Below are 27,657 nucleotides of genomic sequence, written 5' to 3' on the forward strand. Positions count from 1 at the left end.
TTCTATGAATAAATAAATAATACAATTAAAAACATTTGTACATAAAATTTACAATATACAAAGAATAATTAATAATAACTCTTTATTTATATTCAACATCAAGAACCACAATAAAGTGATTAACAATAATTTCATGCTATTGATATAACAACATCGATGTTGGGTAACAAACTAAGATCACGTCAACGCATTAAAGTATTGAATTTCAATGTAGTAAAAATAAAAGTTTTAATGCTAATGTAATAAAAAAACCGATGTATAATAAATATAACTCTACGTACAAAAAAAATACAAATGCTAATTAATAATATCATCTCTTATTGATATAACAATAATAAACGAAAATTAAGATAAACCGCAACAAACATTGAGTAAAAAGCAACATCAAGTACTGACATAAATGTTCTGAATACGATTGAACGAAAAAAAACATTGAAAATTGTTTGAAGAAATTGAGGTGACTATTAGATTCTGAGACTACTTTTCCAGCTTTGGATTCAAAAGACCCACCTTCACATTCAAACCTTCATTGTTCTCACAATCACCCTTAGGCGGTTTAGTGGAAGACTGAGAAGAACATAAATCCACATCATAAACGGCATCTAAATTACGCTTAAGTTCATTCTCCAACATCTTCGACCCAACATGGTATTAAGATTCTGATAGTGGTTAAAGTATAAATGAAAGCATATTAAGATTCTGATAGTAGTTAAAATATAAATGAAACCATAATCTAAAATGAACAACAAAATATAAATAAAAATTTAGTTGATACAATTAGAAAAATTAAAATAATAAATTTTGCTCACTTTTCCTTGAATGTCAGCATCTGATCAAAATTGTCGTTAATGAAAAGCCGTGTACCATCAAAATTTGTAGATATCCCTCATTTACCTGTTATTAAGTAACATAAATAAACATCACATTTACTCGAGATGTTGAAGCTTAAGATTGAGGCGTTTTCAAATTAACATGAAATTGAACACTTAACTGCATAACCCAACTTTGATCAAAACAAAACCTCAATTTCAAATAGAAAACTGTGACAATAAAAATAAGGATTTTTTTATTAGTACTCAACAAATGATCATTAAATAATTAATTAAAAGTGTAATACCATATAACAAAACAAATATTATATATATTTTGATAAAAAAATAAATTATCTACATCAAAATTATTTGTCATTCTATTGTAGTTTCCATTTTACTTAAATATGATTGTCAATTAATAAAGAAACAAATTTATCTAAAATAACTTTGATATGTTATTGCATTATAAATGGAAATATTACTTTACAAAACTTTGGAAATTACGAATAGACAAATTCAAACAAATAATTTAACATAAATAAATTATCATTGTTTTGTTAATTATTATAAATATTTATAAGTTTCCTAAAATTAATAATAAGTTAATAAAAATATAAGATATACATCTAGAAATAAGTCAACATACAAATTCAGACATCAACTTATTTGGTAATTTGACTGTTATGTTTTATCGTGTGTAAGATATATTCAATTGTTGTATTTTTTAATAAAAATATATAAAACTAACATTCGTATTGAAAAAAATACATAAGTAACTATCATAATTCGAACAAAATATCGAATCAGAAATACTCACATAAGAAAAAACTATGGAGGACAGACTCAGTTCAGAAATAAATATCTATAACTGCAAAGGAAGTAAGCAATTTTTTTAAAAAATATAACCGTAACCTATTTATAGAAACAATGTCTAATTAAAGAAACAGACTTATAATTCAAATTTCAAAAATTAACTTAAAAACAGTAGTCTATTTATAGGAAAAAAATAAATTTTAAAAAGAAATTAAATGTTTCTTTAAAGGTAAATTGAACAAATGATAACTGAAAAATCAAAGGATATGAACTTTAAAACATTGATAATTTAATAAGAATAAAACACACTATATATATCAAAAAAAATGATAAACTAACCTCTGTTGCTTGACGAATGGTGGGATTCAGATTGTTATAACAGATGTAAGGAATCACATGAAAAATACAACAACCAAAATCATTAACTGCGATAAATGTGGAATAGATGATTAAGAAAAACCCGGAAACTTGATTTTATACATAACAAAAATCAACAAAAAACATCTGATGTAGATTTTGGTTTAAGAAAAAAATAAAAATGTTCAATCTCTTAGATTAAAGATGTATACTACATAAACAACAGAGTAAAACAACATAACTTCAAGATTTATGGTCGGATCTACAAAATCAGAAAAAAAAAAGAAGTTAATAGAGTTAAAAAAAATTTAACATGTTCAATCGCTTAGATTAAAGATGAATACTACATAAACAACAAATGATCGTTAAATAATTAATTAAAAGTGTAATACCATATAACAAAACAAATATTATATATATTTTGATAAAAAAAAATAAATTATCTACATCAAAATTATTTGTCATTCTATTGTAGTTTCCATTTTACTTAAATATGATTGTCAATTAATAAAGAAACAAATTTATCTAAAATAACTTTGATATGTTATTGCATTATAAATGGAAATATTACATTACAAAACTTTGAAAATTACGAATAGACAAAATCGACCAAATAGTTTAACATAAATAAATTATCATTGTTTTGTTAATTATTATAAATATTTATAAGTTTCCTGAAATTAATAATAAGTTAATAAAAATATAAGATATACATCTAGAAATAAGTCAACATACAAATTCAAACATCAACTTATTTGGTAATTTGACTGTTATGTTTTATCGTGTGTAAGATATATTCAATTGTTGTATTTTTTAATAAAAATATATAAAACTAACATTCGTATTAAAAAAAATACATAAGTAACTATCATAATTCGAACAAAATATCGAATCAGAAATACTCACATCAGAAAAAACTATGGAGGACAGACTCGGTTCAGAAATAAATATCTATAACTGCAAATGATGTAAGCAATTTTTAAAAAAATATAACCGTAACCTATTTATAGAAACAATGTCTAATTAAAGAAACAGACTTATAATTCAAATTTCAAAAATTAACCTTAAAAACAGTAGTCTATTTATAGGAAAAAAATAAATTTTAAAAAGAAATTAAATGTTTCTTTAAAGCTAAATTGAACAAATGATAACTGAAAAATCAAAGAATATGAACTTCAAAACATTGATAATTTAATAAGAATAAAACACACTATATATATAAAAAAAAATATGATAAACTAACCTCTATTGCTTGACGAATGGTGGGATTCAGATTGTTATAACGGATGTAAGGAATCACATGAAAAAATACAACAACCAAAATCATTAACTGCGATAAATGTGGAATAGATGATTAAGAAAAACCCGAAAACTTGATTTTATACATAACAAAAATCAACAAAAAACATCTGATGTAGATTTTGGTTTAAGAAAAAAATAAACATGTTCAATCTCTTAGATTAAAGATGTATGCTACATAAACAACAGAGTAAAACAACATACCTTCAAGATTTATGGTCGGATCTACAAAATCAGAAAAAAAGAAGTTAAAAGAGTTTAAAAAAATTAAACATGTTCAATCGCTTAGATTAAAGATGAATACTACATAAACAACAGAGTAAAACAACATACCTTCAAGATATATAGGCGGATCTACAAAAATCAGAAAAAAAAAAGTTAATAGAAGTAGAAAGAACAAAGATTCAACATACCTTTAAATACAAAGGAATAACATAAATTCAACATCAGATCTTTATTCGGAACATATAATAACCAAGATTTAAGTTCGATTTGGTGTACGGAATAACATAAAATCAACATCCGATCTTCATTCAGAACATATAATAACAAAGATTTAAGTTCGATTTGGTGTATTTACCTTTGATCTTGATTCAATGTTGAAAATCCGGTGAGAAGATGACGATTCTAGAAGAAAGAGAAGAGAGAAAAGAGTAAAGTTGTGGTAGGTATCTATGATTGTTATGGACAATTCACATAGGTTTTATATGATCCGAATATATACAGAAACAAAAGACCCGACCCAAAAATAAAACGGATCCCGCCTCCTTTCTATAGAAATCGTGAATGTAGAAACCAAAATGTGATTTCCCTCCTAAACTAAAATGCCACATCAGCCAAGATGGCCAAATACAAATGCCACATAGCCCAAATCCATCTCATTTATATATATATATAGATATAGATATAGATTGCTTTTAATAAAAGTTCATTTGTTCATACTTTAAAAACAACTTTTTGATTAAACTTTTGGCCACTTATGATTTATTTTTGGCCATTTATGATGTATTATTGTTGAACAAAATACCACTTTGAACAACTTTTGACCTATTTAACCCATTTCTATTTAAAGATATTTTTTTGATGAAATATTGTAGTTCGAATAACTATAAAAGCAAGCGCATTTAATAATTTGTTTAATTAAAATAAAAAATCATAGCATTGGTCAATGGTGGACTTTCTCCTTCATCTCATGTCCTCAACATGCCATTGCCACCAGATTTCAGTATGGTTGTTTTTGTTATTCATATATGGGGTTTTCAACCCAAAAGCTATTGGGGCGGTTAATCAAGAGTTTATAATAATGGGAATAGATCTACATCAACACTGTTAAATAATATAATTTACTTTTACACCATCCGTGTAATACTTAATTTCAGTTATAAGGATGATTTAGAGATTTATGACTTATAAGTGTTTATAATTTATTGTGAGACTACCCGTATAACACACGGGAACTTAGACTAGTTAAATTATATAACAATATAGTCAAGTATGTTTATCCGTAATACGCCCCCGCAAGATGGAGGCTCTGTTGGAGACGCCAATCTTAGATCGAATATGAAGAAATGGAACTCGACTAAGGGGTTTTGTAAGAGTATCCGCCAGTTGATCTTTGGAGTTAATATGGAGCACTTGTAAGGAACCGTTGGCCACCTTTTCACGAACGAAATGATAATCTAGCGCAACATGCTTCATACGAGAGTGATAATATACGAGAGTGATAAATAGGATTAGCACATAGATCTATGCCCTTACTTTTTCATTCACTTTATTTAATTTAGTATTATATTATTATTTACCTTTTTAACGTTTTTCTTATGATGGAATATTTCTATTTCTATTATTTGTTTTATGAACCAGAAATTATTATCTTAATTTCAACTATTAATACCCTTTATCACATATATTTACCTTAATATTTAATAAGTTTAGATTCAGATTTAAGTTTTTTTACTTTATATAATATTTCTATAATTTTCTAGAATATATCAATAAAAAATGTTTCATTATGAAAGTGAAATATTAGACGATACAGACTACAAAGAATTAATCGAGAGTTTTGTTTTAAAAAAGGCTAGGATAACCATAAAGTTGGTTAAGTAAGTAGGTTTGATCATTTTGCTATTATTTATCTTTTTAACGTTTTTCTTATGATTGAATAGTTCTATTATTTGTTTTATGATCCAGAAATTATTATCTTAATTTCAACTATTAATACCCTTTATCACATATATTTACCTTAATATTTAATAAGTTTAGATTCAGATTTAAGTTTTTTTACTTTATATAATATTTCTATAATTTTCTAGAATATATCAATAAAAAATGTTTCATTATGAAAGTGAAATATTAGACGGTACAGACTACAAAGAATTAATCGAGAGTTTTGTTTCAAAAAAGGCTAGGATAACCATAAAGTTGGTTAAGTAAGTAGGTTTGATCATTTTGCTACACTACTTTCGTTAATTTGTTTTATCTATTTTATAACAATTATCGTTTTTTTTTATGTTTTAGTTTTCATATATGTGAGTGAATGATTGATGAGTTCATATTACCCAGATTTGTGAATATGACCCAATTTTTTTATCTCGTTTGGGGTCAAAAATTTTTTTGTAATTTTCGGAGACGGCCTTGAAAGTAAGCTTGGGAATATCAAAGTAATCTATCATTGAGTGCATGAAGACTTAAGCTGCTACCACCAATGCAAGCAACTTACTGTCGAATATGAAATTACTCGGTACCACAGAGCTCAGTTAGTACCAACAAGTGATTTAATATCGATCACCACCGAAGACATCAATGTCTATCAAATACTAAGAATACTAAGGGGCTGTTTGGTAGCCTCTGAATGGTCATTAAGAGGCTACCTTTTAATGGAACCATTAAGAATTTTACCAATGAGAAAGTAGAAGAATGTGACATGTGTTGATTTACCATTCAGAGGTTACCTCTTAACCATTCAGACTTGAGGTTACCTCTTATTCATTCGGAGGTTTTAAACCATTAAGAGATAGCATCTGAATGGTCATTAAGAGGCTACCAAACAGCCCCTAAGTTGGTATCGAATAACTTAAGTCACCGCCAAACTTAAGTCGGTGCCTCTGACACGCAGGTCAATGTCAACGTCCAATTTTTTTGGTACCAAACTCCAGACGCTTAGCTATAAATCTTTTCATCTCCTTCTCGACGTGGTCCGCTATGAGCTTCTTTTTCAGATTTTTTCTTCTTTTCTTCCGGCTTTTCCATCTTTCGCATTTTTTTTTTTTTTGAATGGCTAACGTTACTCTCCCAAACTCCTATATTTACAAATAACTCACCCTTGCTTGGGATTGAACCCAAAATCTCCCACTAAGAGACAAGAGCCTCTACCAAGTGAGCTAGCCCCACTTGGCTTCCATCTTTCGCCTAACCTTCATTTCGGCTACGTTTTTCCTCATTAAACTTCTTATTTATTTACCGATTCCTACACCAAATAGGTAAATAAGTATCACAATCATGTGAATTTATGATAAAAACCAATCAAAATGCAAAGATAATTTCATTGTAAATATGTATAAATCTAAACATATCAAATATCCCCATTAGATGTTTGCTTGTCCCTAAGCAAAATCTCATGCTAACAAATCTAACACACACTTAAACAATTCAAATACGGCTAACATCTAGCAATGGCGAATGCAAGCCACAAACCCTAAAAACACGGTTAATTCCCAAGATTTACATCGTTCAATATATTTACAATCCAACTAGCCAAAATAGTGCAAACATCACTCACCTTCCAGAATCCAACTATACATGGCTAATACCCCTCATAGTGATCACTCAACCCTCGCTTTTTATACATCAATGATAAGTGATACTCTCAACACCTAACAACCAAGCAATATTATCATAAGCGTCTACACCAATCAATTATCTACCTATTTGCTAAAACCAACATAGATCAAGAGGACTTTTCTTGTAGGCAAAGGCTAAGGGTAGATAAATATCACACCTCGGCCTAAGGTGGAAACGTTGGGGCACGACGAGTTGCAAGCACATGGAATAAAGAAATACCAAATTTTATTTCTAAATATAATAATTGTTTTCAAAACATAATACAAACATGAAACATCCAAATGTCCTTTATTTTAAATAAATTAGGTCCACATCCTTGCACTCTATATGTGCATTCAACGGTTTTTAATTTCCATTACCTTAAAAACATGCTAGAGTATCAACTATAATATATAGTTGGTGAGACATAGGTTTGTAGAAAATAAGTAGTAATGATATTTGCAAAACCACAAAGTTATAAACACGTTAAATCATTCAAGTAAACTAAATAGAATATATGTGTTCACAACCAACCTAATGACATGAATATTGTGCCCATTGATGTTTGACTCTTTGGCTTAGAGAGATCAAACTGATGAGCTTCTAGATTATTGAACTTTGTACATATGGTTGATCCAACATTTTTGGAAGCCCTAAGTGAACTACAAAGTGGTGGCCTTATTGAATTAGTATAAAGAAAATCAGCGAATCAACCATTTTCTATAGCTAACTTGAGTGGTGTCTTACAAGCCAGCAAATCAACAATACGAATCACCAATCATCCACTCCTTTCTTAACTCTTGAATACTTGAAAACCCTAAAAAATATCAATAGAATCGGCAACACCAAATCAAAAAACGTAAATATTATAGATTAGATCATTCAATTCGCAAAACTGATTAGTGATTTAGTGATTCTTTAAGGTGGCTCAATATGTATGTATGCACACATACAGATTAGTAGATGATGAAAATTAGTCGTTACCTATTAAGAATCTGCAAGTGAGATTGAGATGTGAGACATCGAATAACCATAGTGATGATTACCCCTAATGTCGGCCCTAATTTTGCCCAATCCGCAATCGTTGTCACATTGGTTACTAAAAAAGACGTCAAAAGTAACGAGGGTTGGTGTGTTGCGTCTGTTGCTTATTAATTCTGGAATGAAACATGTGTGGACTCCTGACTAAACTTTAGGCCTAGAAACTTTATTTAAATCGGTCAAAAACAAGTCTATTATATGAAGAAAAAAAAGCCCTTCTTTTCTGAAGGCTCTAGACCTTAGCTAATTAATAAGCCCAACAGACCAGTTCTATCTGTACATTAAGACCCTTACTCAGAACTTGATGGACTTGTCAAGCCAATAATCTATTAACATACTACCATGGTTAGTTTTTTATTCAAGCCAAGCCAAACCAAAATCCAAAAACTCGTTTTCCAAGTTTCAACCAAAAACCAAAAATTCATTTTTCAAGTTTCCGAGAAATGGTGTCTCGGTTTTGGTTTTGGGTTTAGTCTCGGTCTTTTGTTTTGGGTTTAGTTTATTTTTTATGTTTTTTTAAGAAAAAAAAGCAGAAAAAGAATCGACTCAAAATATAGAATTTTGTTTGTGCCATTGGAATTGAATTTGTTTGTTAACCTTTTCTTTTGGAATCAGAAATGGCAACCATCTTTTGTAACCAAAAAGCCAACACCCCTTCTAGCAAAAGTAGATAAGAAACAGGGCCGGTCCATTAGTGCTAGTAGGCAAGGCTTGGGTTTAGGGACACCAAAAAATAAAGGCCTCATCTTTTTTAAAACTTATATATATATTACACGTATTGGGCCTATTCTGGTTATGTTTTCGAATGCTTACAACCAGTTAGGGGTGTCCAAACTGCTCGGCGCTCGAAGATCGTTCGACGATCGTTCGAAAAAGCTCGGAAATTTGCTCGTTCGATTCCTTGCTCGGTTAAAACCGAGCCGAGCAGCTCGGTTCGGTTTAAAAAAGAACCGAGCATGAGCATAGGTACGCTCGCTCATCGCTCGTTCGGTTTCGATCGAATTTATTTTTATTATTATACATATATATTATATTTATTAAATATAATAAACATGTAGCATATCCAGCCCCTAAAATCCTCCTATCTTCATATCTTCAGTTCAAAAAAAAGAAACAAAACCCTAATCTCTCTCAACTCTTCGGTTCAAAAAAAGAGGGGTGTTTTATGGGTTTGAATTGATGTTACTGTATCAAATTTTATGTTTTGAATTCAATTTTTGATTGAAGATGTCTGGAATGACTTTAACGCGTGTTTTTGAAGTTATTTGCATTTTAGTTGTTCTTAAACATTAAACATTTGGATGATATTTTGTGTTTATTTTTGTGAGACTTTTTATCTTTGTATTTTGTTAAATTGTTAAAGTGTGTGTGAGACATATAAGTTGGTGAATGAATGGCTGTGTAGGAATGCTAAATAAAACTGAGCAAAAACGAACCGAACCGAACGGCTCGGTTCTAAACCGAACCAAGCACGAGCATAAGATTTCCGCTCGATTTCCTAAATCCGAACCGAACCGAGCGGCTCGGTTTCAAACCGAACCGAGCACGAGCAAACCTCCATTCGGTTCGGTTCGGTTCGGCTCATGAACACCCCTACAACCAGTAAATTAGTCCGGGATTGGAAATATAGGGCCAAATCATTGGAAGTATGGAAACCGTCAATTGGAAGAGCAATCATAATGAAAGTCTGCGACCCCGTTCTTAGCTTCTTCATATTTTCGATTTGGGTTTCAACCTGGGAATCTCGTTTCACGTTCTGCATATCTTGGATTTATCAAGGCGATTTAATTGTTTATTCGGCCCCGTATTGCCCCACTCTGGCCAGTTGTCTTAATCAGCCACGCTTACTTCAAAATTTGGCTTTTTTGGGCATTCCTCTGAGAAAAACCATACCGTCGGCAACTATTTGACAGTCGTTGTGCCACACAAGAGCAGAGATTCTCTGACATAACACACGATGGGACGAAAACCCGATTGCGCTCAGGAATCGAACTAATAATCTCATACAAGGTTTAGTCCAAATCCTTCATTGCCTATATACACCCTAATATCACACAAATATCACACAAATGGGAATTCTAACAAAAATCGATTTTGGCTCATGCCGACTACAAAAATTTAATTAAAAAAAATGAACAAAATCGATAAAAAGGACATTCTATTCCAGTCAAAAGTTGGTAAATACATCTACATTTTTACCCCCAACATAGAAAAGGGCATACCTACACCCCTATACACCACTACTTGTATTCTCACTTGTAACATTTTCCTTAATAACTAACCACTATAGATATTTCTATTTCTAACCACCACAACAAAAAAATACCAACATTAACACAAACACTTAAATATTTACCCACAAGATAAACACATCAACAAATAAGCAGCTTGTTCTACTTCCCCAAACTTCCTCTCAATCCTCCTGATCTTCTTCATCGGAGATCTAGGCCTCTGCAACACCACTTTTATCCTCAAATCATCCTCACTGATCTCTCGTTTTCGAGAACTCAAACTCGTCATGTTATCATCGGTTGCTGCGGATGAACTCGGTGAAGGAGAAGATGAAGGATGTGGTTTCTCTTTCTTCTTATCTGATGTTGGTAAACTCTTCTTCTTCCTAAACCTAATTCCACAAGCATTACATAGCGACTGTGAATCAAACAGATTGAATTAGATCCAACAGATCATGAAATGTTTAAATCGGAATTAAAGAGACAGGAAACAAAAGCACCTTTGGACCGGCCGGACCGCTCCTCCACAACGGCGTTTTGGAGGTTTTGCAATCGAAGCAAAGCTTCTCGTCCTTGCCTATCGTCTCTGTAAAAGTCACGGATTCCTGAAATTTAAGAGAAAAATTCATCAGAAAACTGAAATTCGAGCTTCAGATACAACTTATACATGATCGACGCAAATTGAGAGGGTAAATCGATCAGAAAACCTAAAATTGGATACAAATTGGAGACAAAATCGATCAGAAAACCTAAATTCGAGCATCATACAAAATGAACAATATAAATCAGGAGAAAAAATCGATCAAAAAACCAAAACGATACAAATTGAGAGAAAAAATCAATCGAAAAAACTAAAATCCGAAACATCACACACATGAACAGTACAAATTGAGAGAAAAAATCGATCAAAAAACCTAAATTGGAGTCATGAACGATGCAAATCGAGGAATCGTCATACACAGGAACGATACAATTGAGAGAAAAAAAAAACTAAAAACCAGAGGTTTATAAACATTATAAATCGAGAGAAAAATCGATCAGAAAACCTAAATTCAAGCTTCAAAAACATCATACACAAATGATAGATACTAATCCAGACCAAACATCGATCAAAAAACCTAAATTCGAAGATCAAAATCACTAACCATTTCTCTAGCGTCTGATCGTACTTCACCGGCAAATTGCGAATCACAAACTAAAATGTGAAATCGAATCGATTAGAAAGCAGAGTTTGACGAGTGAATAGAAGCAGAGAAAAGAGAGTGGCGGCGAAAGTGGAACGACATGAATGAAGCGACAGTGAGTGTGCAGAGTTAAATAGTGCAGGGGCAGAGGTGGTGGGGAATGATGATGATCGGACGGCTGAAATTAAGAGGCAGGATGATGGGAAAACCCTAACCCTTGGGAAGAGGTATGTGATAGTGACGAAACTAACCCACAGAAAATATACGGTGCGGCTACATAGAGGTGCAGTTGCCACGTGTCACTGTTTGTCACTGGGGAGGATGCTGTATGTCAGCATTGTATATGTCCCTTATCTATTTAGATTCTCCAAAACTATAAATTATTATTATTTTTATTAGGTTTCGGATCAAATACAAAAAATTCTAAAAATTATTAGAAATGTATAAAGATTCTAAAAATAAATCCACTGTACCAAAAATATATATATATATATATATATATATTATATATATCCACCGCTACCTAAGGTCATGGGGTATGGGGCTTGGGTTGGGGGAAAACGCCTAAGGCATCACCCCGGGTGGGCTTGGGTTAGGGCGTGGCCCTTGTGGCTTGGGTTTCAAGCCGGGCGGGGGAAGCAAGCTGACATGGCGGGTTGTGTATGGCAAAAAATAAATAGCCGTTGGCCAACGGCTATGTTAAAAAAAATTTAATTTTTCACTATAAAACTCACATTTTTCTTCCATTTTTTACCACATTCAACCACATCTTTTATACATCTTCAATTCTTCTTCTACAAAACGAAAAAATGCATCCTTACAACCGTCCTTTTGACCTGACCAACCCGTATGCATTCCAAGAAAATAATCCTAGCCCACTACCCAATCGTCCAATGCCTCGTCCATTTTTCATACACTCTTCTATGCCCCATGAAGCGAGTTATGCATCGCTTCTTGGGAATCGTTTGTTTACTAACTTCCCACACTCCGATGATTCGATACCTACCCCGTTTACACAATCGCCCATCAACCTTTCACCAACCTCCATCGACCTTTCACAAAACGAAACCGTTCCCGAAACTCAACCACCCAACGATGGTCCTTCCGCATCGAAACCCATAAAAAAGAGAAGTCATAAGAAAAAAACCGAGGCGGATAAAGTAGTTGAAACCGTCAAATGAAAACAACTAAAATGGGTCGTTGCTGAAGAAGTTGCATTGGCGAGGGCTTGGTGTCAACAATCTCAACATTCAACTTTAGGTATTATTAACCTTTGTTTTTATTAATGGTTATTTTTTATATAAGTTTGTAATATATTAAATTTTGTTTTTATTAAAATAGGAAATTCGCAACATCGAACCGCCCTGTGGGAATCGGTTAGTAGACTATTCCATGAAGAAATGGGAAGGGAGCCTTATCGTGAAAACGATAGCTTATCCTCAAAGTGAAGCGAGATAAGCACCCAACTTACAAAATATAGTGGTTTTTTAAATAAAGCAAAGCAAAACCCAAAAAGTGGTGAAACCGAAGCCGATATTTTGACAAATGTAGTGTGCACATTCAAATCAAATGTGGGGACCGACTTCCGTTTCATGCATTGTTGGGAGATTTGTAAGTTTCATCCAAAGTGGGCGAGTATCCCCATTGGTAGCGAAACTAACTCATCTTCCAAAAGGTCAAGGGCCTCGTCCCAAGCCCAATCTGATGCACGAGATCAAGAGTTTGATGACCTTTTGGATGATTCGCCAAGCCCAAACTGGCCTGAGTATGGAAGAAATGCCTCAAGAAAGCGTGCTCAAAAATCAAGATCTGGTACGGCATCGCCTTCAGCTGGGAGTTCGGGGTCGAGTAGGGGAATATACAGCGACCAGTTGGATGACATTTCATGCAAGATGGATATATTCAACGTATTCCAACAACAAAGGGCCGAAATACGAAGGAGCAAAGAAGCTAGAGATGCCGCTAAAGATGCAGCGAAACAAAAACGGGATGATTTGAAATTTCTATCCCAGCCCATTGATCACCTACAGGGTGAAGAGTTACAACTAATCTTGGCGATGAGAGAAGAGATAAAAAACAAATATAAAAGTTAGGAATTTTTTTTTTGTAATTTTCTTTATTTAAAAATATTAAAAAAAAATTAAATTTTTTGTTTTAAATAATATTCATATAGCCCAGCGGGTCAGCCCAGCGAAGCCCGTCAAACTCACGCCCCAAACCCCCGCCCCACCATACCGTGTTGAATGTAGGTTAGCCCATGTCTGCCTCCCCCCCCCCCTCAGCCAGCCACGTGTCAACTAATGCCCCAACCCCCACCCCACCATACCCCACAGCCTAAAAACCTAAACCCCATGGCCCCACCTCTATCACTCACACAAAAAAAAATAGCTTTTTTTTTGTGTGGTGTGATTAGGTTTTTTTTATAGGTTTTTGAGGGGTGGTGGGTTAGGTTTTTTGGGGTTTTTTTGTGAGGTATAGTTTTTTTAGGTTTTTGTATGGTGGTGGTGGTGGGGGTGTAGTGAGTTTATGTTTTTTGTTTTTGAACATTTGTCACTCTATAATGTCTTCTTACTTTTAGGAGACTTTGTAGAATAATTTAACTCATTATTATTAATCTAGTTATTTATCCGTCAACGGCAACGAGGGCTAGCCTACTTGATAGAGGCATTTCCTTTTAAACGCAAGTTCCCTGGTTCAAACATAGGCATAGATGATTAATTTAGGATTATTGGTGTAATACAGTATGAGTAAACATTGACAATAAAAAAGGTAATTTATCCATTATACGTCATTATGTGTATTACAAGGAATTCTAATGCCCATTATTAGGGTATGGTATGGTGTATTACAAGGAATTCTAATGCCCGTTATTAGGGTATGGTATCGGAAATCAATATATCAACAAAAGAAGAAAACTAAAAAGTTAAAATCGTGATGTGCTACAAATGATATCTTAGGTTTATTAATATCGATAAAAATTCATAAAATGAATATTAGAAATGGTTCTAATACTATTGACAATATTTATTTGGTCTGAATTGGCTTGTTTGTCATAAGGGGACTAGGGGTGGAATCACTAGTGATGGATTCTATCACTCTCACTCTCCAATCAAATCATGACATGTCATCAACCATATTTCTATCACTAGTGATAGAAATGGACTAGGGTGGAATCACTAGTGATGGATTCTATCACTCCCATTTTTTTTAATTTTCATTTTAAAATTAGAAAATAAAAATAAAACACTAAATTATAAATTTCATTAAACTTTAAAAAAAAAATTACATAACCAAATAAAAAAACAACTAAACCGATTTAAAAAAAAACAACTAAACCGATGGCATCTCCCAACCCCACTTTGCATAAATCGCGCGCTTTTGTTCGATGACAATTGACTTGAACGGTTCGTCGAGATGGGCGTGTTTTTCACACAAGATTTTTAAATCATTTTGTCTTTCGATCGTTTTCAAGTGTTCCTTGTACGCCTGCTCCCGTTCAACTTTTAGGGTCATCATTGTTTCTTTTCTTTGTTCGGCCATCTTGTATTGGGTCATTTTCTCCTCTTCGATTCTAAAAATCGACTCCGCCACCGCCTCCTTCCCTTTTGCTTGACGAATCACCACCTCGTCTGCGTCGTGGCCTTGTGGGTGTATCTTCCTCAACGGGCTCGTCAAGGGGTTCGTCTAGAGGCTCGTCGTTTAAGTTCATTTGGGGCAAGTTATCCGACGCGGAAGTCGTGTAGTTCCCCGAATCGGATGTCTTTGATCTTTTCGAACCGCCTCGATTTTTTGGAGCCGTAGGACCACGCGTGTCAACCAACTCAACGGGGACCCACTTCGGGTGATGTCTCGCAACTTCCCATGCCGCCACGTGTGGAAAAGTTCTCTTATGGTACGTTGTGCAATACATTTCGGTGGCTTGTTGCATGATCGTCGCCTCGCTCGCTCCACTTTGTGGGTTTCGGCTCTACAAAAAAAATAAAATATTAAAAAACTGTTTTCTACAAAAAAACTGTTTTTTTATAAAAAACTGTTTTTTTAATAATCTGTTTTTTTATAAAAAAACTGTTTTTTTATAAAAAACTGTTTTTTTTATAAAACTGTTTTTTTAATAATCTGTTTTTTTATAAAAAAACTTGTTTTTTTATAAAAAACTGTTTTTTTAATAAACTGTTTTTTATAAACTGTTTTTTTATGAAAAAAACTGTTTTTTTATGAAAAAAACTGTTTTTTTATAAAAAACTGTTTTTTTTATAAACTGTTTTTTATAAACTGTTATTTATATAAAAACTGTTTTTTTAATAAACTGTTTTTTAATAAAAAACTGTTTTTTTTTATAAACTGTTTTTAATAAACTGTTTTTTTAATAAACAACTGTTTTTTTATAAACTGTTTTTTATAAAAAACTGTTTTTTTATAAAAAAACTGTTTTTTTTATAAACTGTTTTTAATAAAAAAAACATACCTTTTGAATGAAACAAGCGTTGAACTGGCTAATTTTCCGGTTCAAATCCGTCCACTTCGACGTCATTTTGTCCATGTTTCGGACATTTGCACCGGGAAGTTTCATAAAATGATTAATAACCCGTCTCCAAAACGCATCTCTTCGTTGCTCGTTCCCGTGTTTCCTACTCTCCGAGATGTGCAAATACGCCTTCGTCAACGACACCTCCTCCTCGCTCGTCCAAGGTTGTCGGCCGATTGGAGCGATTTCTTGAACCTCAACATTTTGTTCTTCTTCCTCTTCCTCTTCCTCCGCTTCTTCTTCCTCTTCCTCTTCCTCGTCCTCGTCAACACTTTGTTGTGGTTCACGTGGTTCATGCCACGCTTTTGCAAAATGATGAAGGAGGGTGTTGTCTTCTAGTAGTGGGTCGAGTGCGTGGGGTTGGGTTTGATACGTTTGCGATTGAAATTGGTGAGGTTGAAACGGTGGAACGAACGGTTGGTTATGGTACGTTTGCGATTGAAAGGGTGGATATTGTTGGGTTTGAAAGGGTGGATATTGTTGGGTTTGAAAGGGTGGGACTTGGTCGGGTTCGTCTTGCAACCTAAATCGAGCGGGCTCACCAAGATTAGCTCGAACCTTGGGCCTTATTTTCTTCGTACCCGAACCGCCACCTCTTTTTTTCGATCCACCACCTCTCTTGCTTGAACCTTCCATATTTCTAAAAAAATGAGTGTGAAAATACTTGAAAGTTTTTTGAATTTTTTGTGTGAGAATTGTGAGAGGTTTTTGAGTTTGTTTAGATATATGTGGTATTTATATAAAAAGTTTAATGAATAAACAAACGGTCAAAAAAAAAACGTTCGAATTTTCAATTCTTCAACGCGTTATGTGCAGAACGCGTTAATAATAACACGCGTTAAACTAGGGGCGGCGGCGGTGTGCTAAACATCCATCACGCGTGGAACTTGCCGATAACGTGCCCGCCCCGAGTCCCCTAACAATGACATTTACAATAGCTTGCTATACAAAAAGACCATACTCTATTTTGAATACAAGGATGCTCAACACTCTTCATGAGATGTCAGTTCGCCGTCAAAGTAATAAAGATTAATTATAGAGGAAATTTTACTTTTTGTCCTTTATGTTTGCACTAAATTCTGAAACGTGCCCTTAAAAATTTTAGTTTCAATTTATGTCCAAAAAACACATGTTTTATATCACTTTATGTCCTTTACACCAAACTGAGTTAATTTACTCAGTTAGATTTATTTAATGCAAGGATATAAATATCCCCGTTAGCAAACACTATGCCTACTTTTCTGGTGAGCCGCGGTGGGGGAGATCGGCGCACATGACGCTAACGTACGCCTTTTCCGGTAATCATATGATTGATTATTTAAGCTCCGACGACGTCCGAGACGCTTTCCGGTGGTTTTTTTCGCAGTGGTCGACTGTAATTCCGGTGAACTTCACCAAGTCAGATGATTACTCAACCGCCGATATAAAAATCGTATTTTATAAAGGCGACCATGGTGATGGAGAGCCGTTTGACGGCGTTTTGGGGGGTTTTGGCTCACGCTTTTTCGTCGAAAAACGGTAGGCTGCATTTAGATGAAGCTGAAACGTGGGCCGTTGATTTTAAATCGAGTAAAACTATGCGTTGTGAAGAATATAAAGGCACACAGCTGCAATCAAACTTCAAATGACATTTATACCCTTGGATTAAATAAACCTAACTGGGTAAATTAACTCAGTTTGGTGTAAAGGACATAGAGTGATATAAAACATGTGTTTTTTGGACATAAATTGAAACTAAAACTTTTAAAGGGCACGTGTCAAAATTCAGTGGAAACATAAAGGACAAAAAGTGAAATTTTCTCTTAATTATATTTGACTCGTTCGACTTTGAAGCGAACTTTTATCGAAACGAAAATAAAAATAAAAACGTCGCAACGGTATATTAGAATAAAGAAAAAATAAACATTATTTTATAAAAAAAATTACATGTGAGATAAATTTGATAACAGTATGTTTGTTCTTCAATCGCTTGTACAATACTACTGACAATCGGGTTCGAAAAAAAAGTATATCTACTCGCATATAAAAATAAGCTCGGCCATCGTATTTTAAAAATTATAAAAAACAAAAAAGGATCTAAATTATCCTGTATATTTATCTTGTATATTAATAATACAAACTTATGAATAGTTATTTTTATATTATAATACTAATCTATACTATATTATAATGCATGAGGGAGGGGTATTTTAAGATACCAAAAAATAAGAACTTTCCCCCCTTTATTTATAGATAGACCCCTAAAATGAGGGTAATTTGGTCTTTTAAACACTATTTATTTTTTAACCCTCTAAGTTTATTACACTTAAAATCCCTGACTTTTAATAAAATTATAGATAATTAGTTACACTTTTCCCCCTGCACAACAAACTTATAATTTTTTTACGTATTCTTGACATATCTTATAAACTATAATGTTTAAAAAAATCCAAAGATAGCATGACGATCTACACATTTTTGTCGACGTTTCGATAGTGCTCTTGCTCAATATCGACGCACGGATTAAAAGATACAAGTTAATGATGCTTTACTGTACAAGTGATTAAAGAAGAAAATAACAACTAATATAGTCGGCAAAAGAGTGGTAGAAGTGTCTTGGTCAATATCAACTTTTGTAGCAATTTAACTTAAATTAATCACAAAGAAGGTGGTGAAAAATGGGGTGATCCGAATAAAATTTTCATAGATGTCCAATTGGAAGTGCAATTTTATAAATACCTTTCTAGCAATTACCTTGGTGTATGGATATGAAACATATAAGTTAATATCAAACGTATTATTATATAACTATCTTTTATTATCATAATTATTATTAACCAATTTTTTTTTATCATAAACACACACTCACCATCTCAGAGAAAAAAATTATGGATATACATGTAAGATTTTATACATGTGTTTTAATCAACTAAACTTCCCAATTTAAAGGGGTTTCTTGTTGACAAGTTTAACTAAGATTTTAACCATGTGTTTTAATCAACAAATCTTCCGAATTTAAAGGGATTCTTTTTAACAAGTTTAACAAAATAAAAAATAAAAGTACGGTAAAAAAATATTTAAAACTAATTGATTAAACATGTTTTTACATTTTAGTTTCCTAATTTAAAGGGGGTCTTTTTAACAAATTTAACAAAACAAAAAATAAAATTAAAAACTAATTGATTAAACATGTTTTTACACTTTAGTCAAATATCAACAAATCTTTCTAATTTAAAGGGGTGAAAAACTCTTATACTTAACCAAGCGGGAAATAAACTTTTAAAATTTAAACCCTAAAGTGCACAACTAGAGTTTATCCGTTAAATACATAGCAATACACACCTATATTTCATTTTCTATATCTTTTAGGCATGGATCCAAATATAACTTTAAAGATTGAAGCTTCTAAGGTTAGTTCTTTGTTAGTTTATGTTTTACTAATTATACCTTTTTTATATATTCGAGTTATGATTATATAGTTTGTGTGTTGTTTGGTAATTCATTGTGTTAATTGTTACATTTAACATATTTTATTTAGAAGTTGATATTATATATAGATCTAATATATTAACATGTTTTCATGAAAACAAATGCACATATGATTTTATTTTACTCCTATGTAAATCTTAACTTTTTTTCTTTTTGCAGATTTATTTCGATGAAGAATATACTGATTTGAACAAACCAATAGCCGTACAATCGTCTAAGGTTGTGTCTAAGGTTGTACTTTTTTTAAGGTTAAGTTTTTTTTGTATAGCTTTTATATTAACACGTTTCGTATGTTATGTGGTATATTGTATGTGCTTTATTGCAGGATGATGACGATAATAGTCTTAGATCATTTGTTATGGTGCAATGTTTAGTTCACACAAGTTTGATCTTTAACGTGAATTCAGTAAAGAGGTAATATTAATATTTATTTAATCTTCTTTTAACTTGTGTATTCAAATTTTGCACCTTTTTTTAAGGATTAGATGTTTGAAACTCAAAGAAAGATGAAAAAAAGGCTCTCTGAATGGATATGGAGCCAAGTTATTGATCTAGGCACTTCTGATGACAATGTGTAATGTTTATGACGTATATCTACCACAATGATGCTACAATAATTGTTATAGGATAAGAAACCAGTACCGCAATATAAAATGTCGCCCCCGCTGCATCGCGCGGGTTTTCTACTAGTTAATTTTTATACATTTTCAAATTTTTCTTAACTTTAATGATTTCTTTAGTATCACGGGTTGGGATAAGCTTGGTGTCAACCGGTACCAAACCAATACTGGTATCAAAAATACTGGTACGGTCATGTTCGGTATCAGTACATGCATGGAGGTAGGAGGATAACCTTCCTTTAAAACCTCTTTCGTAGATTCACCAATGCACAAGTTGTCACAAGGACAACAAGGATGGTCATGAATGAAATAGAAAGCTAATATACACACTAACTAAGAGGGAAATCATCAAGTGAGGTGGTGGATTGAAAGTAGGATGGCCAAGGCCTCCAAATAATCACACACAACCAAACACAAGTCTTGTTACATGAACAAGCTTGAAAGGATACAACACTTGTGGTTAAAACCCTTACAAAACAGAAAGTTTGGAGTGAATAAACACCTCCTAATTTGTATGAAACAACCTTGTTTAAGCTCACTAATCAAAGACTTGGTTAGGAGCATAAGAACATAGGTTTGTTTGAAGAAAACTCAAGATTAAAGAAAGTTTTATAAAGTTTTCTTCCAAAACAGAAATTTGGGCCTCAAAATGGTGATGCTCCACCTTGGTTTTTCAGGGAAAACCTTGTGGAAACACTCCTAGAGGTGTTCCATACTTTGTAGAGGAAGAAGAAGTGAAGAAAGATAGAAGAAAGGTGAGTATGAACTCACTTTTGCAACTTAAATGTCTCTGCCTTGAATCTGATTTCTCAGCTGATTTAGAGTGTTTTGAGAATGAGAATGAGATTGAAGTGTTTGTAAAGTGGAAAATGAGTGGGATAGAGGTGTGTTTTATAGTTGAGCTTTAGGGTGAGTTAGGTGGTGTTTAAATGCAAGAAACACAACCAAACAAACACACAAGTGCCCACTCCATGAGCTGATAGAAACTTTCTGCGAATCGGGGGGGCTCGCATCACGCGACCACAAGCCAACATCCCCGTCGCGCGACGCGACGGGTCCAAATTCCAGATTTAAGTTTCATTTTTGGCAAGTTTAACCCCTTATGTTTATATTTGATAAGTTTGAGGTGATTTAAGCATAAAAGGTATATTCCAAGGGGGTTTTATGTAATTTTAATATATGAACAAGTATAAACAAGTATGATATAAGTATATGAGTCGTGAATAAGTATCGTCTATGTTCAACGATGTATAAAGCATGCATAAATTGAGTATGTATGACACGTATTTGCAAGAATCACGAATAATGTGTCACATGCAGGGGCGGACCCACATTGGTGCCACCGGGGTCCCTGGACCCCAGTCTTTTTAAAAAAAATAGTAGATTCGGTATATTAAATTGTATATGGACCCCATAAATACAATTAGATGGACACCATAGAGATAAAAAGAAAACTGGTGTAGTGGTAAATATCCTTCTTTTCCACCAAGAGGTCATGGGTTCAATCCTTGATAAGCCCATTTTTCTTATTTTTTTTAAAAATCTAGTTCAAACCTCACTTTAACTCGACCCGAATCAGGATCGACCCGAAAATGGACCCCATTGAAATAAAATCCTGGGTCCGCCACTGATCACATGTATAATGAATAACGTATAAGCATGCACGAATTAAATAAGGCATAATTTGTATGAAATAACGAATTTTATTACGATCAACGTCTCGGATTTTACAACAATACAACGAAATACGATAACAAGGAATACAAGATTTCAAAAAATAGAAATACAAGATAAGCTTTCTAATTAAGGAAAGTTACGAAAAACAGGGCGTTACATAAAATACTTATTGTTTTTCTTGCTGCTTATCAAAAGATTTTTTTGTTAATAACAAGATGAAGAACATAATACCTACGAAACATGTTACTATAACATCTTTTTCTAACAATACATGGTTGGTTGTTATGGAAAAACATGGTCAAAATAATTATGTGACTACCGGATGGAATCGTATCAAACAAGACATGAAAATTGAAGATGAACACTTTATTATATTCGACATGATTTCCGAGTCAAAGTTTGATATGATGCTTTTTAAAGGGATAGAAGCTTCGGTCCGTACTCCTGAACGACGTTTTGCACATTTTAAAGAAGAAGTTAAAGAAAAAGTTTGCCCTTCAGTTATTTAATATTCTTTTACTTATGATATAACGAATTTAAACAAGATTCTTTTGTTATTATTACGTTTTATAAGTGCTTAATTTTCAAGACGTTGTTAGCATTGATTAATTTACCTTATTCTTCATGCACTTTTCATCTATTAATATATATGTGCATTTAATATTTTTTACATTTGCTACCCGTGAATATTCACGGGTGATAACCTAATTGTATTATATACTAGACCAGTTGACCGATTTCTTAGATCCAAGTGTTAATTTTACATGAATTCAATACAATAAAGTAGTGATGAGAGGGTTTGTAAGCTAGGCATCTAGCAACATCAATGTATATGTAATTTGTAGACTACATCTGCAGACATATATAGAAGAAGAGGTGGACCAAACATCTGTAGTCTGCAAGAAGAAGTCTGTTTGTTTTTTAATGTATGTAGACTTCTAAAATAAACTAGTGGTGGTGTACGGACTTTGGTGGCGGACGGTGGTGGTGGATGGTAGACGTGGACGGTGGGTGGTGGTGGATGGTGGACGTGGATGGTGGGTGGTGGTGGTGGACGGTGATGGTAGACGGTGGTGGGTGGGGGACGGTAGTGGTGGTTAACCCTCTGCAGACCTTAGAATATGTTAAAAATGACTGAGCCAAGTCTGCACCAAAAAGAGCTCGCATATACGTTTTTAAAGATGACAATGTCTGCGCAGCGCAGACAGAAGAGTCTGCGCGGCGTAGACAGAATAGTCTGCACGGATCTTTTTTAGAAATCAAACACCACCTAAGTTGTTGACGGTTATCATCACATGGTAAACATTGATATGTGTACATTGACATATGTATTGTACTAGGTTTAGAATAAAGATGAGATTTTATTGTCATATATATGGTAAACATTGATATATGTATAGGAGTAGGTTTAGAGTAAGGATGAGATTTTATTGCCATTATTTTTCGGTATTTTATCTGTATCTATCGAACATCATGAATACATTATTTGTTTTAAGCGGAGCTCAATTTTAATTTCGATATTTTGCAATACGATACGGTACTGATACCGTTACCGATCTCGTACTTAATCCAGAGTGTGTGTATAAGTTAACCGTTTAAATAAATTTATGATCCCCGAAACATGGTAATGGTAAAAAAAATTAAAAAAAAAGGATAAATTACTTTTTGAGTCCCTGTGTTTTAGTGGTTTTAACTAGTTGAGTCCAAAAGCAAAAAGTTTAACGACCTGAGTCCCTATAAGCATTTTCATTAACCATTTGAGTCATTTTGAGTCCAAATTTTAACCTTTTGAGTCCAATTTTTTGGACTCAAATCGTTATAAAATTAACAAAATTGGACTCAAAATGTTATAAAATAAATGGCTAGGGACTCAGGACGTTAAACTTTTTGATTTTGGACTCAAATGGTTAAAACCACTAAAACACATGGACTCAAAAAGTAATTTACTAAAAAAAAAAAAAAATTAGAGAGTAGTGTAAGTTGTATTGGCCCGGAAGAAGTGGATCTAGCCCAAAAAGATCCGATCCGCAATTACAGGGTTTTTCTTCATCCCTTGATATTTTGAGAATAGACAGTTTTACACACTTGTTTCATTCTTCCCATTTCTTCACGCTTTCTTTCTTGAATTCGTTTTCTCACATTCCAATTTTATTTAATTTATTACATGAATACGCTTTTGCATTTCGAATCTCCTTCATCAGGTACCACTCAATATCTTCCCCCAAATCATTTCCGTTGTTTAATTCAATCAAATCCTTACAATTTCTTCTGTTAATCCACGTTATAATCTGTGATTTTATTTTCTAATTTTAAAGTTATCTGATTAATTTCGTTTAATTCTCTTTATAGATGCATATATATATATTGTTATGATTTTGAGATGTTAGCAATACATATGTTATTGTGCACAATGGAATCATGATATTAATTTAAAGCCCTAAAATTGTATATTTTTGGGAAATTACAGTTTTCAAAAAAAAAAAAAAAAAAAAAAAAAAACTAAATTTGATGTTGAATTACTTGAATATGGATTGCAGGTTAAACCAATTGATTATTCAGTTGTATATTTTCAATAGTCTGAATTCAAATGAGAGCAGCAATGTGCTTTACACATTTTCAGCTTCCAAGATGCCAAATTCACACCCTTTGTGGTTCTTGGTGGAAAAAGGTTAATACTTTAACCAAAAGTCAAGAAAAGATTGCCACTTTTCGGTTACTCGGTCCCGATATTTATGCCCTTCAAGGCGGGAACGGGAACAATGGAAGATGGACCCGGAAATCTGTATCTACAAACGCGGAAGGGAAGAACGTGTTAAGCAGAAAAACAACGAGCATTAGCCAACAAATAACCGATGTGTCAAGCCTAACACATAGTAGTTTAAATACTGGTAGGGTAGAAATTGGTGAGTGTAAAAGTGTTTATATAGAACCAAAGATATGTGAAAACAAAGATGTGTCGAAGCGCGTAACGGTTATTGTCTTTGATATTGAGACGACTGGTTTTAAAAGGGATGCAGATCGAATCATTGAGATTGCGTTGCGAGATCTTAGTGGGGGGGTTGATAGTACTTTTCAGACACTTGTAAATCCGGATATGCTTGTGATGAATTCAGACATCCATGGAATTTCATCGAGTATGGTCAAGTCAACTGCGGTCCCAAGGTACCGTTCATGATCTATAGTTATTGAGTTTTGTGTTGCTTATTTTCGTTGTAGAATTGTTCTTGGATGTTTGGGTATAACCATACAAACTTGTGTTTTTTGGATTGTAAGATACAGCAGACAGTTTTATAAGCTTCTTACTCATTGTTGTCAATAGCGGCTATAGTGTGCTACGTAGCGATGCGCCCATATGGCGCTATAAGGTGTTTAGCGACAAATGGCAACTTTTTCTGTATTTTTTTTTATTTTTATTTTGATAAATATAAATGGCGATGCCCATTAGGGTTTTTTTTTTGTTTCACAATTGACAAAAGAAGCGTATTTAGCTGAAGTATACGTGTAAAAATAGCGTATTTGATGAAATATACATGTAAAATATTGCTTAAATTTTCTACTACTTTATCGCTATATACATGAAATAGCGGACGCTATTTCGTCACTGTCGCTACGTAGCATACAGGTAGCTTGTCGCAATGTACCACGCTATTCACTATTGACAACTATGTTCTCACTTTGAAGAATCATTTTATTCTTGTATGCTTTAGGAAGTGATTTCACTTAATGTTTCTCCTTTTCTCTTAAAATGCTCGTTTTGGTCACTTAATCTAGGGTGTACCTATTGGCACACCCAAATGCCTATATGCACAGCAAAAAGGGCTTTTTTGTCCCCTGCAGTGTCGAGCTGTGGCCAAAGCGCGGCGTTTTGGTCCGGTCAACCAGGCAAAAGACTGACGGGTGTCTGACGGGTCTGTTGACCGGATCAAAACGCCGAGCTTTAGCCGCGTTTTGGTCCTGTCAACCAGACAAAAGACTGACCGGGTGTCTGCTTGACAGGACCAAAACACGGCCAAAGCTCGGCGTTTTGGTCCGGTCAACAGACCCGTCAGACACTCGTCAGTCTTTGTCTGGTTGACAGGACCAAAACGCCGCGCTTTGGCCACAGCTCGACACTGCAGGGTGTGCATATAGGACAAAAAAACCCTTTTTGGGGTGACTATTTACACACCAATTGTGCAAATAGTCTCCCCCCTTAATCTATTGATTCTCAAAATAATCTTGGTAATTTGCCAAATACCCAAACATATAGCTATTACAACTTGAAACGACATAATGACACTAAATACTATTTTATACCACCTCTAGTTTGGATTATTCAAACTAATTGCTTTCCAAACGCCCCGTTAGTTATTATTATGCTTTTGAGCTTATAGACATGAAATTATGCAGGATGAGAGAGTTGATACCCATATTGCTACAGTATGTCAGAAGCCGACAAAAACCTGGTGGTCAAACATTATTTGTTGCTCACAACGCTAAAACATTTGACGTCCCTTTCTTGATGAATGAATTCAAGCGCTGCTCCTATGAAATCCCATCAGATTGGCATTTTATGGATTCAATGTCTCCAGCACGTGAGCTAAAGAATCTAAAGATACCCGAAGGTCAGTCAGTCTCATGTAATCACTTTCAAAACACACGTCCAAACACCCCACCCCCTATGTTTCTATATGCACACAATTGGCTGCAAATGATGGTTTAATGATATGTTCAGGAATGACTCGTGTTTCAAGGTCACTTCAAGCCCTTAGGGAGCATTATAAAATCCCGCTAACGGGTAACGCTCACAGAGCCATGGCAGATGCAAATGTTCTTGCGTTGGTTTTACAGAAGATGACCCGCGACCTGAAACTCACGATTCCTTGTCTTCTTGATAATTATTCATTTACAGCTTCTGATATAATTAATAATGCAAAGAAGAAGAATTCAAGATAAGTTGTTATTTGGTTTTTACATCTTTGGGTTTCAACTTTCAAGTAGTGTTGTAATTGTAATTGATTCACTAATCAAAGAAATATTTGGTTATAATTTATCCATCTTCTGGTATGTTGAAATTATAGTATCTTTACCTTTTTTTTACTGGCTTCTTGCACATGACTTGTAAAACCAGATATTCAAGATAAGTCTATGTATGTTTGTAACTTCATTGTATCTTGTTGCTACATCTTCTTCTTTTTTTTTTTTATTTTTTTTTATTTTTTTTTATTTTTTTGAAAATTGACTTCATTAAAACAAAAGCCTCCGACCCAAAAGGGCAAAAGGCCAATACAAGACACGCCCCGACCCAAACGGGTAAGGAACCAACAATTGCAACATGTACAATGGAAATTTACACCAATCCCCCACTGTATGGATTTAAACGTAGACCTATTCTTCAACCACACATAGCTTCTGGATTGGCTTCCCCCATAATGTCTTGAGATGAAACCCTTTTGTTTTTGAAAACCATCTCATCCTACCTTTCCAGATGCACCTACATGTTACCATGATGAGGTCGTGGATTTTTTCCTTTTGAGCTTAAGTTAAGAAAACTATGCGCTTACATGAGATCTCTAAATGTAGAAACATATAGCGGGGAAATGTTGCACCAAGCACTTAGGGTCATCCAAATTCTATTCGTAAAAAGACATGTCGTAAACAAATGCTCACACGTTTCTACTTCCTCTTCACAAAATAAGCATGTTGTCGATTCACTACGGATATTTCTTTTACGCAGATTCTCCCTCATAGCTAATCTATCTATGTTTGACCCTCCATGCTATGATGTTACACTTGAGAAGAACCCACCTGCACTACTTAAACATTAAAAGT

General features: G+C 33.6%; 3 protein-coding genes and 3 long non-coding RNA genes across 12 annotated transcripts; 2 read left to right on the forward strand and 4 right to left on the reverse strand.

Annotated features, from left to right (window-relative positions):
- Positions 1–326: 326 nt before the first annotated feature.
- On the reverse strand, positions 327–3,963 carry LOC110910813. 6 transcript variants are annotated; one of them, XR_002576491.1, is made up of 7 exons: positions 3,862–3,963; positions 3,615–3,635; positions 3,486–3,506; positions 3,226–3,312; positions 2,225–2,244; positions 810–894; positions 327–659 (listed from the first exon to the last, which is right to left on the reverse strand). It is a non-coding gene; the product is annotated as an uncharacterized LOC110910813 (long non-coding RNA). The 6 variants fall into 6 exon arrangements; XR_004871664.1 differs by lacking the exons at positions 2,225–2,244; positions 3,226–3,312 and adding an exon at positions 992–1,040; XR_002576492.1 differs by lacking the exon at positions 2,225–2,244 and having other exon boundaries at positions 3,226–3,233.
- Positions 3,964–7,575: 3,612 nt separating this feature from the next.
- On the reverse strand, positions 7,576–8,314 carry LOC118483800. Its single transcript, XR_004871665.1, has 2 exons — positions 8,085–8,314; positions 7,576–7,917 (listed from the first exon to the last, which is right to left on the reverse strand). It is a non-coding gene; the product is annotated as an uncharacterized LOC118483800 (long non-coding RNA).
- Positions 8,315–10,281: 1,967 nt separating this feature from the next.
- Positions 10,282–11,851, reverse strand: LOC110912904 (GATA transcription factor 16). The gene is made up of 3 exons (XM_022157735.2): positions 11,518–11,851; positions 10,873–10,977; positions 10,282–10,790 (listed from the first exon to the last, which is right to left on the reverse strand). Exons 1-3 carry the CDS (start codon positions 11,518–11,520, stop codon positions 10,494–10,496), a joined length of 405 nt encoding a protein of 134 aa, XP_022013427.1. The 5' UTR covers positions 11,521–11,851; the 3' UTR covers positions 10,282–10,493.
- A 3,067-nt stretch (positions 11,852–14,918) lies between these two features.
- LOC110910814 lies at positions 14,919–16,135 on the reverse strand. The gene is made up of 2 exons (XM_022155403.2): positions 16,022–16,135; positions 14,919–15,523 (listed from the first exon to the last, which is right to left on the reverse strand). Exons 1-2 carry the CDS (start codon positions 16,124–16,126, stop codon positions 15,128–15,130), a joined length of 501 nt encoding a protein of 166 aa, XP_022011095.1. The 5' UTR covers positions 16,127–16,135; the 3' UTR covers positions 14,919–15,127.
- A 3,572-nt stretch (positions 16,136–19,707) lies between these two features.
- On the forward strand, positions 19,708–20,220 carry LOC110910816. Of its 2 annotated transcripts, none has more exons than XR_002576494.1 (3): positions 19,708–19,780; positions 19,875–19,963; positions 20,029–20,220. It is a non-coding gene; the product is annotated as an uncharacterized LOC110910816 (long non-coding RNA). The 2 variants fall into 2 exon arrangements; XR_002576495.1 differs by having other exon boundaries at positions 19,708–19,768.
- A 3,686-nt stretch (positions 20,221–23,906) lies between these two features.
- LOC110912905 (exonuclease DPD1, chloroplastic/mitochondrial) lies at positions 23,907–26,987 on the forward strand. The gene is made up of 4 exons (XM_022157736.2): positions 23,907–24,047; positions 24,384–25,008; positions 26,236–26,450; positions 26,561–26,987. The coding sequence occupies exons 2-4, from the start codon at positions 24,434–24,436 to the stop codon at positions 26,779–26,781; spliced, it is 1,011 nt and encodes a 336-aa protein (XP_022013428.1). The 5' UTR covers positions 23,907–24,047; positions 24,384–24,433; the 3' UTR covers positions 26,782–26,987.
- Positions 26,988–27,657: the final 670 nt, after the last annotated feature.

The sequence above is a fragment of the Helianthus annuus genome, chromosome 11, assembly GCF_002127325.2.
Source record: "Helianthus annuus cultivar XRQ/B chromosome 11, HanXRQr2.0-SUNRISE, whole genome shotgun sequence".
In the NCBI taxonomy this organism is placed as follows: Eukaryota; Viridiplantae; Streptophyta; class Magnoliopsida; order Asterales; family Asteraceae; genus Helianthus; species Helianthus annuus.

Coding starts and splice junctions, on each gene's coding strand:
- LOC110912904 (XM_022157735.2), bottom strand. Junction 10,791..10,872: donor GCGGTCCGGCCGGTCCAAAG/GTGCTTTTGTTT, acceptor TTTGATTCACAG/TCGCTATGTAATGCTTGTGG.
- LOC110910814 (XM_022155403.2), bottom strand. CDS start 16,126: ATGAAACTTCCCGGTGCAAATGTCCGAAACATGGACAAAATGACGTCG. Junction 15,524..16,021: donor ACGCTTGTTTCATTCAAAAG/GTATGTTTTTTT, acceptor TTTTTTTTGTAG/AGCCGAAACCCACAAAGTGG.
- LOC110912905 (XM_022157736.2), top strand. CDS start 24,434: ATGAGAGCAGCAATGTGCTTTACACATTTTCAGCTTCCAAGATGCCAA. Junction 25,009..26,235: donor AAGTCAACTGCGGTCCCAAG/GTACCGTTCATG, acceptor GAAATTATGCAG/GATGAGAGAGTTGATACCCA. Junction 26,451..26,560: donor GAATCTAAAGATACCCGAAG/GTCAGTCAGTCT, acceptor TGATATGTTCAG/GAATGACTCGTGTTTCAAGG.